This window comes from Morus notabilis, unplaced genomic scaffold (genome assembly GCF_000414095.1).
Source record: "Morus notabilis unplaced genomic scaffold, ASM41409v2 Scaffold410, whole genome shotgun sequence".
In the NCBI taxonomy this organism is placed as follows: domain Eukaryota; kingdom Viridiplantae; phylum Streptophyta; class Magnoliopsida; order Rosales; family Moraceae; genus Morus; species Morus notabilis.
This window is the reverse complement of record NW_010359246.1, coordinates 239159-250101: the sequence shown is the minus strand read 5'-3', so window position 1 is coordinate 250101 and position 10943 is coordinate 239159. Positions and strand designations below refer to the sequence as shown.

Genomic DNA, 10943 nt, shown 5'->3' with positions numbered 1-10943 from the left:
AATTGGTCTTCACGTTCCTTCATGATGAAAGAGTGAAAAAATGAAATTAAATAAAAAAGTGTTTCTCACTAGTTTGATGCCTGCCTAACAAACTCTCTTTCTTAGTTAAAGCCCCTCTTACTTTCGAACACAATTCTAGGTAATCTTTCCTTTTCATTTCTTTCAATATTTCTATATTGTATGTCAATAGAGTCCAAGTAGTTGTTGCCATTGATTATATTTACTATGTCTAAACTTTGTCCAAAAATGTGCACTGTGTGAATCACTATCTCACCAAACACCTACCATTGGCTACGGGTCAATTTTGAAGATATTGTTTAAACTTGACGTTGCTCAATTTATCAACCAACTTTAGATAATAATTTTGTAAAGTTACATAGGCCTTGCCCATATGACCAAGAAGATAGTGACCACAAGTTTTGGAAGAAATAAATGAAAAGAAGAGAGTCAATGTTTTCTTGAATAGATACCAAATGAGAAGATTAATCTCTAAATTAGTTGAAACTCAAAGCCCATTTTGAAAACTTCAGAGGGAAAATGGTGTCCCAATATCCATGTGTTGAGTATATTGCGACTTATATATATTGATTTGTGTCCAAAAGATTCTCATTTGAAAGTAGCTAGGGGAGGTTGCTTCCTAACCCCAGGGAGTATTTTATATTTATATCGCGCCTCTTATAATTGGTAGGAAAAAAAAATACAGATGGGGACTAAGATTAAATGTTCATATGTCATCTTCCCCTTATGCACGTTAGAAAAGGGAGGAGGAATAGTAGGAACGAGAATTCATGAAATTGGGAATAATGGATATATAAAATGTTCAAGTTATGTGGAATAAGATATGTGATTGGATCACGAAATCTTTTCGTAACAAAACGTATCCAATTACACTCTTCTCTCTCTTGTGGGGCAGTTAGGGTTTCATATTTGAGATTACTATTTAGGGCCAGAGTCTGGCACTACTATTGGCTGTTCGCTAGACTCTCGGTCCTTGAAATGGTGGTTGAGGCAGTACGTGTCTGATTGGCGATTGATAGGCTCGGATCATTGGCGATGGAGACTCAGATTTTGCACATTGGAGTCTGGTGGCATCGCTGTTTTGGGGTCCTAGCCCCCTCATCTGTGTGGTTCGGAAGAAGGACTATAAGAGATTTCTAATGGCTCTATGATGCAGGGGCTTCGTTCAGGCTGTTTGTGTGTTCCGATTCATCGGCAGCTATCGCGCTTCTTCTGCGGCGACTCTGCTTATGTACAGTTTTTTTGGCCTTCGTACGTGGCGGCTGGCTTGTCACCAATGTTTCTTTCTATGTGGCTGAGGCCACTCACAGTTTTTTAGTTTTTTTTTTTAATTTTAATAAAGGCGATGTTGTTTCAACATGTTTTAGTGTTATAATAACGAGGTAATTTCTCCACACTCTAAACTTGTTTGTATGTATTACTCATCTGAGTTAAATATCGACGGTGTGTGTCGATCTATGGCTAGATTTGTTTTAGGTCGTGTCGCTCATGTTTCAACTATAGTGGTTGTTTGTAACGAGCTTTGATCGCGCTCGATTTTGATTGTGTCGAACGGGTCTTTTCCCGTTAGGTCTTAGCATTTGTGTTCACGCTTATACTTCATTCGTCTTCATTGATAGATTCAGTCAATGTTCGAGAACGAATTTTCTTGTTTTGCGACTATTTTTAAGTATGTAATTTGTTAAATTTGCTATGAGATTTTCCTTTTAAAAATAAATAAATATGTGATTGCGCTCTATATCAAAAATATCAAGAATAAATTGAAAGAAGAATCCGTGGAACCATCCTGTTCCCTGAAATTTTAAAATTCTAACAAAAACACATTTTCTATAAATTTCCATCTAATTTTTGGACGAAAATAACCATGTGGAGACATAAATGTCAAAAGTTAACTAAAACTTGTCTTCGTGTCATCTTGCCTCTCGTTAAATTTCGCCTCATTATACTCCTTAAAACCATGAAAAGTGACGCGTTGTCATCTCACATGGACTAAATTTAAAAGGCCAACTTTTTGACAAACTTGTATAAGCTCCCATTCTCTTCTTGTTTTTCCCTTTTTTTCTTCTTTTCAGCGACTTAGGATTTCATGCACTAGTTAATTTACAGAAAATGGAGAAAAACGATGTTCAAGCACGACTGCTGTGCCTGAATGTTTCTATATTTTTGTCCTTTAAAATTAATTTTGGTAATTTACATATTATCATTTTTCTCCGTGTATTAGATGGAGCTTAACACATTTATTAGTGTCTTTTACAAGTTACAACTAGACTATTCAAAGTTAAACTTTGGGGGATATCATTAGTATTTGCCTTGATAATTTCCATCCAAAACTTAACCATAAAAAAAAAAAAAAAAAAAAGTATTCTTACACTAATTTTATGATGACGAAATTCGGTAATAATAATGATAATAATGATAGCAATAACAGCTAATAATAATAATAATCTCAAGTGCTTTTCAAAAGCTATCCAATTAAAAATCATTCGACCTGCAGTTTATAAGAAAGAGAAATCTTACATGAACTTCTTTTATAACATAACATGTAAAACAACATGGTTGACTTGATGATCGCCTAACACTGCTATCAAAACATTTAAGTTGAGATTTACACCCGGAATAAAGTAAGTGTTTTGGATTACATAACAACAAACTTTCTGTCATTTTCTTTTCCTCTGAAATAGAATTTCTTCCATTAAGTACTGCTTCCATTATAGGGAATCTATTAGCAATGCCTCATGTGCCCTTAATACATATATATATATATATATATATATATGTATATATTACATATATATTGCAATGGGATTAGGTAATCATATAGTAATATTATCCAGAGCAGGCTTTTATCAAGATTGGATTTTGATAGAATCTTCTTGGGGTGTGGGGACCGGAAGGTGACCTTTCTCCTGCAAGTTCTTAACGGTGTCGTATAGGCACTGCTTCACTGGAGTGAACTCCAAGCCTAGATCCTTTAGCTTCTGGTTTGTGAACTTGTATGGCTTTGCTCTCGGATTTACTTCATCTGAACACCTACAAACACACATTGTGGTAACATACTGGTAAAATTTCAACGGAAAAATGATGGCTTTATTCTGAATAGTGATGCTCTAACATGTAAAAATGAAAAAAAAAAAAAAAAAAAAAAAAAAAAAAAAATTAAACTTCTATTGTACCGCACATAATTGACGTATTTTAGAAAATACTGGATGGACAGAAGGATTTATTTATGCCAATTTTATAAATTAAGAACTGATTCTAGGACGTTTAAAAGTTAGAGACCAAATTAAATGAGATTTATCCTATAGTTTAAGTCTAAATATTTTGATTGAGTTTTAGCTTTGAAGACAAAAATTTAGTTTACCAAAGATTCAAAATTTAGAGAGTGATTTGTCAAAATTAAAAGTTCTAACTACCAAAATGTCATATTATTCGTAGTTGAAATAATAATAACATGAATAACCGAATCCCTACTCCACAAGTATAAATATTTTGACTTGGAAAGATTTCAATGGATGATGATGAAGCCAAGAAAATGGCATTTGTTAGCTTATTTTCCATAGTTTTGGCGGAGCCACAAAGGTTGAGATTGAATAAAGTCGGAGCGTGACTGTGACATGTGGTAGGTGAGAGCACTCGAGCTCCACATAGTGTTATTGTTTATTTGTTTTATTATTATAATGTTATTCGACTCTTGGTCTTCATGATTGTCTCAATCCTTCTCGTTCTGGATTATACTGTCAAAAGTGGGTTCACCTACTACGTACTCAGTCAGACTACATTTTTTTTAATAGGAAAGAGAAAAAAGAAAGAAAAACCAATAAAACATTTATAATGCGTTTGATTTATAATGATTTATGTTATAGTTCGAATCATAATTCATAATTTATTACAGTATTTTTTCTCATAAAAAATACACATAAATCAAAAATAATTCTGATTCATGATTCTGAATCCATCAAGTCCTCTATTTTTTCTCGATTAACCAAGAAAAGTTTTTTTTTTTTTTGGATAGAAGCCAAGAAAAGGATTAGGGAATGTATATTGTGCTCTGTTGTAAATTTAGGATGTCCCTGTTTGGCTATTGACTTCAGAAACTGCTGCATGTGATCAGAACTAGTCAGCAGGTTATTTCACCTAACTTTTATCCTTTATTAAATTTCCACCAATATGTTTTTCTCTTCCCAGTTTGTGAGCATATCTAAGTACAAGAAGTTGAATCCACGCAATAAAAATGAAAGATTATTTTTCTTTGTAAAAGATTGGTGATATAGAGTCCATTAACGAATGTTCATCGACCTATAACATTAGAATAACTTGTACCTACTAAGAGGAATTCAACGTGGCAGTGGCACCACATTTTTAAAATTGGACTATTTTATTATATGATGACATTTATATTAAACTATTGGTCCTCTAAAAGAATGGTATGCGACAGTTATGACTAATTATACCAAAAGAACAAAAAAGATGTACACTTACTTTATGGGAATAGGATATTCAGGGAAGAATTTGGCCAGGATCTCGACCACCTCACCGCGGTGGAGCACACTTTCGGCACAAAGATAGCGGCCAGAGGCGGACGGTGCCTCGAATACAAGAATGTGGGCCAGGGCAACATCCTTGACATGGACATAAGCCTGGACTGAGTTGGCATAAGTCTTGGCTGAGCCAGTTAAGTACTTGAGGATGTGAATGGTGCTGGCATTCACAGTTGGCTGAAGAAGTGGCCCAAGGACAAGGACCGGGTTCACCGCCACCAAGTCGACTCCTTTCTCTTTCGCCACTTCCCATGCCGCCTGCTCCGCCACTGCTTTCCCATAGCAGTACCAATTCTGCAAGATCAAGTAATATAGTTAGAGAATTATAATTTGTATGTGTTAATAATTGAGTAGTAGCATCATTATGTCAATATATCAAGTTTACAATGTCAAATAATTTGTACAAGTTTTACAATATAAAAAGGTGAATTTGATAGTGACTTGATAGAAGTTTTCAGGATGGATAAGTTTTATGTTTTTATCCTGTTGTATGTTCATTGACACAAATCACAATTCTGCCTAAAAGGTTAGATGACAAGATCCGCATAAAAGATAAAAAGAAAAAAAAAAAAGAATTTATTCTAAACCTGCAATATATATTATATAGCCTTTATGAGACGGGATATGATGCACCTAGCAATATAGATTTAATTCAAATATTCTGTCATTATCGTGTCTAACGTCCAACCTAATCAATGTCTTATGTATTACACAAATCTAAAAACACTAGCACACTATTAATCTTCTTTTTCTAATGACTAAAGCTTGAAAATTTTTAAGAATTAACGTTGGTTAATACATTATATTCAACCAAGAAAAACAAGACATTTGGTTGTTGAGTGTTTAATTTAACCAGATTTCGTCTCCTTCCTCTATTTGAAAGGTAACTTCCACCAACTCTAAATCACGAAGAAAGTACTCATATGGATTATGGGGGTGCGAATATTTTTACCAAAAAATTGTATCTTACTAATTAAAGGTTAACAACTTATTTATCAAGTAATTTGTGTTATATGTACAAAAGGAGAGTAGAAAAAAGTTAAGAAAAAAGAGGGGTACTATAAAAAATTACGTACTCGGGTGTTCTTGCAAAATTCAAGGTCACTCCAACAAGACTCATCGACGACAACATCGGGGCTCCGATTGGGGTCCATGTAGACCGCCCCAATTGAGGACGTGAACACCACTCGCCGCACCTTCGCCTCCGCCGCAGCCACTATCACGTTCTTAGTCCCATTCACTGCTGGTTCCACCATTTGCTCCTGTTCATTTTATTTATTTATTTATTATTCAATTTGATTAATCATCATCCATGCATGATCATAATCATCATAATCACATCAGCTTTTAATTCTCCTATATATTCTTAAATAGTCATATTGTGCGCAATGAGAATTGATAAATGGTGCTAGAATTCTAATAGATCGTCTTTTTACTCCAATGCTATCATCCAATTAATTACTAGTACTTACCAATTATCCTCACCACATACACAAACATGAACAAGGATCTAAAAAAAAAAACAAAAAAACAAAAACAAAAAACCCAATTTCAGCCACTGGAAGAATTATTTTTATTATGGGACCCACCACGACGTTGCCCACTATGTGTGCTATGGTCGGGTCGGGTTGGAGTGAGTGTCTCTGTTTTCCACTCTTTTTTTTCCCCTTTCTCTTCTCTCCTCTTTTTGTTTTTTTTTTTTTTTTTGGTAATAGGTGAGTAGTTTTCTTGGACACGGAAATTTCAGAAAGAAGCTAGCGCAAGGATTCATGACAAGGGAAAAATGAAGAACTAGAATTAATTACCGGATCATCAGTAACGGGAGATGCCGTGTGAAAAACTCCATGGCAACCAGTGATGGCTTCTTTGAGGCTCTCATAATCAAGAAGATCAGACTTACACAGAATCAGTCTCTCTTTCGCTCCTTCAAACTCTCTCAAGTGACTATTTTTTGGGTCATCTGTAACCAAACCATAAAATACAATAAAAAACGTACAATTAGCACCAAACAAAAACCAATTATACGTATATATCTATATATATATGGATATATATATATAACAGTATTGGAGAAAAAGACCCACCTGGGTTTCTTACGGTTCCTTTAACTGTATAGCCTCGTTCAAGCAAGAGCTTGACGAGCCAAGAGGCAATGAATCCTCCGGCGCCGGTGACACACACGGTTTGTCCGTGACCTGGCAAAGCAGCACTGTCAACAGGCATTTTGGCTTGTTGATTCTGTCTGACACTATTTTCAGATGTGAGTGCCTTTTTTTTTTTTTTTTTTTTTATATTGCGAGTATATATGCCTTTCGTGGGTTGACAAGAGCAAGAGAAGAAAAGGAAAAAAGAAAGAGGTGGTGATAGATATGAGTGCTTGTGTTTGCCAAACGTTAAGGAAAGAAGTGGAGGCACGACAACTGGAATGCCTTGTTTCTGGTTTTATAGGAAAATCACCCCTCACCAGACTCACCTACCGCGGGTTAAAAACTTCATACAGTGGAACCCCAAACAAACTTTGACCGGTGGACTCTCTGTTTTTTTACCGTTGGATTACTTTAAATGGTCAGATCTATAGAATGAGAAATTATATATGGTGCGTTGTAAATTTTTAATACAGATCAACACAGATCTAACCGTTAAAAATTTAATCCAACAAATAAAAATAAAACTTCTATTAGTAGAAGTATTTGAGAGATTCTACCGTATAATTTTCCTTTTTTTAAGGTATTTTTCTAAAAATGTTCTTTTTAACTACCGGTTACCGTTGGATTAAATTTTTAATAATATGACTTATAATCGTGGCAGTTGTATATTATATGTTAGCGCCGTAGATATTTAACATAGAGACTCACATATCATATCAATGTAAGAATTAAAACAATAACATTTACATGGACTTCAAAAGAGTAGATCAAGTTCTCGTTTTTAATTTGATTTTAAATAATTTAGAAACATGCACTGTTATAGCGATCCCCTACCCAAAATTCTAGCATTTAGAAATATGCACTGTTATTGATCTTGTGAATAGAGAGATGGAGAATGACAGGACGTGTAGTACGTTTGTGTGGCTCTAAAAGAGTAGTGAGAAATCCAACTAAAAACTCTTCTCTTGGCCTCACAATTTACAATTTAGCACTGGCTTAGAAGAATGTTTCAAGACCACAAGACCCAACCTAATCTGATCACAACTTTCACGGAATTCCATGGCAGTAGAAAATCTTTGCCTTGGCGTAGATTCTAATTAAAACTTCATAGTATGTTTGAGTTTGACATTTATGTTATTAATTTATAAAACCCAAAATCATCTTGAGGAACTATTCTCAGCTTTACAATACAAATTTTTTACATTGGTCAAGGCATGCGAGGACATATATGTTTAATAAAAGTAGACTTTCATCCTGAAAGATGAATGAAAAATCCAACTTTGGATAAGTTTAGTGGCCAAAGGACTGAGTACGACAAATGAATAGATTTGAAATAGTAAAAAATGTGAATAATAAAGAGTAACCGTTCGAGATAAACCAATAGTATTTATTTATCGAGTTAACTACATATATGTCTATTTTGTAATAGATGGAAAAAGAAATGTCTACAAGTTGTTATATTTAGATATAAGTCTTGTGAAATAATTCGCAATGATAATTTTATTCCTAGTTAATTATCTTTTAAATTTAGTTATATAAATTCACAATTACTCATATAAAAAAAAAGAGTATATTTAAAATTATATTACGTCAATAATCATAAATTAATAGACAGATTGATAATATTGTTGAATTAAGAAATATATGAAACATAGTGGTAAAAATGATAATGACTACTTATTTATCTAATCTTAATTATTATAAGCTGTATTGAGTGGCAATAAGAGATATTAACCTTTTACCCTTGGTGCTTTAGGTTATCCCTCCATGATGTTAGTTTACGTATCTGCTGTGAGCTCCGGTATATCGTATGTGTATATATAATAGTACAATTATTTATCCATTCTTTACTTTACTTTTTTTTTTTTTTTTTTTTTTTTTTTTTTTTTTTTTGTGTGTGCTTATCTTCTTTTGATTTCTTTAAAGGAAGTGCGATGGGGTTGAGTTATTTTATTACATTTCTTTATTTTTTTTCTTTTTTTGTATAGGCTTATAAGGTCATTCTTTTAGGCCGAAGAATACAATTATGTTGAGCGTCAAAATGCTTCATTTTGGTAGTTAGTTCTTGTCTAAAAATATACCCTTGAAAGTTTTCAATATCCATAAGGTTCGTCAATTATAAGAGAGGATATGAGAATTGCATACCGTAGTAGCATATCATCCTTCTAACAGTCCATGAAATACAGGTTATTTTTAGTAGCTATTAGCTAATTAATGTATATCATTAATTCTAGGTTACAAATTAATTGTCGCATATCATATTTTACCTTTCCTTGCTTTAATTAGGTGATTTGCAATTGCTCCACTATATATGCGGCTCTCATTGAAGTGCCCCCCGCCCAAAAAAGAAAAAAAAAAGGAGAGAGAGAGAGAGAGAGAGAGAGAGAGAGAGAGAGAGAGAGAGAGAGAGTGAAAGAGATCAGATCAGAGGGACAGAATTAGAAGAAGAATAGAAGATAAAAGAAAGATAGGAAAGTGGGTACTTTTTCAGAGAGTGAAACGTCAGATTCTCATATTGTTGCTGTTATTATTATTATTATTTCTCAAATAGCATATATTGTTTTGTTGGAGTAGTTGCAGGGTCTACCAAAAACAAAAACGAAAACAGTTGCAAAATAGTGTTTGGTAATACTAGTCATGAGAATTGAGATGATGGCAGGCATGACATAAGCCAATGATTCGGTAAATAAATCACACAATCTTATATATAAGAGTGGCGATTTGTGTTAATAAAACGTATTTGTGTCCAAATTCATTTAAATTAATTAATTAAATAAATAATTTGTACAATAAAAATTTATTTAATATGATCATGACACGTTTAACAATTTTATTTGTTAATTTATCTGTACCTTAAAAAAAACACGTAAAGTTTATCTAAACATTTTGAGACAGATATTATTTGTATTTAATACATCAAACAAACTTTTATATTTATATCATATATAATTAATCTATAAATGGCACATTTAGTTAACACTGTCAATTCAAGTCACACGATGTTAGAAGATTAATCTTAACTCAACTCATTTATTAATCGTATTAATTATATCAATCCGATTATGACCCAAACTCATTTATTATAAAGAAAAAATTATACAAAATGCTTACTTTTAAAGCCTTCAATCTAAAAATACCCACTTATACATAATATTACAAAATATGCCTATTTCTAATTAATAAATAAGGCACATCTAATACCAAATATACATTTTAGGAATGTTCTTTATATAGTTACTTTTCATTATATGGGCTGATTTTTCTAGTAACATTTTGCCTTTGGACTTTCCTTATATGGTTTTTTCATTATATTGGCTGATTTTTTCATTATTTTCTATAATAATATCTTCACTGAGATAATGATAATTTTCCAGATTGTCACCCTAGTCTTATGAACCCCTTATTTTCTTTAATAGAGAATATATATATATATATATATATATATATATATTTAACAAAAAGGAACCATGTTTAATTAAGTTTTTGATAAGAGAACGATATTTAATTATGTTATTTGACAACTTGATAAATACAAAGATGTTTATAGAGATGTCAATTAAGTCAGGCAGCCTATTAAGTACGATGGCATGTCACGAAAATTTTTGGACCGAGCACAGTACGGCACGAGATTGTAATAGGTCGCGCTAAGCACGACACAAGGTGGTAGGCCGTGCCGAGCTCATAATTTTAGGCAATCTTAATAAATATCATTTGAAAGTGCACGAGTCAAGATTTTTACCCTTTACTCTTGATTCATAACCTTTTTAGTCAAATAATTACACTAACAAAAGGGTATTTATCAAGAGTAAGAAGTAAAAGTCCAAACTCATATACTCTTAAAAGTAAATTCTCCATTTTACCCATAATTTTTGACATGTGAGTCCGGCGATCGTGGATGCCTGCATTATTAATATTTATTTTCACTTAATTTGTTTTTAAATGGAAAAACAGTTGGGGAAAAAATAATTTCTTCATAAAAACGTGAATTAAAAAAAAAAGTATGCATGCGCGCAGCTCCTCAATGAGTGGATTAGAAAAAGAGAAAAATTTTATTCCTCCGCAAACTTTATCACTTAGTCAATTTACTCTCTAAACTTAAAAGAATTGGTCTATTCACCTTCTAAATTTTAAGGTGTTACTAAAAACATGGCACCAATTTAAAGAATAAAAAATTATGTTAAATTGAAAATCTTATGATTAAGGATAAAAATATAAATTATCCATATTAAATAAAAAATTC

General features: G+C 32.7%; 1 protein-coding gene across 1 annotated transcript; it reads right to left on the bottom strand.

Annotated features, from left to right (window-relative positions):
• Nucleotides 1–2482: 2482 nt before the first annotated feature.
• On the bottom strand, nt 2483–6980 carry LOC21396683 (cinnamoyl-CoA reductase 1). Its single transcript, XM_010093891.2, has 5 exons — nt 6641–6980; nt 6362–6516; nt 5633–5818; nt 4498–4850; nt 2483–3048 (listed from the first exon to the last, which is right to left on the bottom strand). Exons 1-5 carry the CDS (start codon nt 6777–6779, stop codon nt 2865–2867), a joined length of 1017 nt encoding a protein of 338 aa, XP_010092193.1. The 5' UTR covers nt 6780–6980; the 3' UTR covers nt 2483–2864.
• Between the last annotated feature and the right edge of the window lie 3963 nt (nt 6981–10943).

Bases quoted from the DNA above. Each gene is read 5' to 3' on its own strand.
- LOC21396683 (XM_010093891.2), bottom strand. From the start codon at position 6,779: ATGCCTGTTGACAGTGCTGCTTTGCCAGGTCACGGACAAACCGTGTGT. The intron at 6,517-6,640 runs GTGGGTCTTTTT...GTTTGGTTACAG, and splicing joins AGGAACCGTAAGAAACCCAG to ATGACCCAAAAAATAGTCAC. The intron at 5,819-6,361 runs GTAATTAATTCT...TAAAATGAACAG, and splicing joins CTCCCGTTACTGATGATCCG to GAGCAAATGGTGGAACCAGC.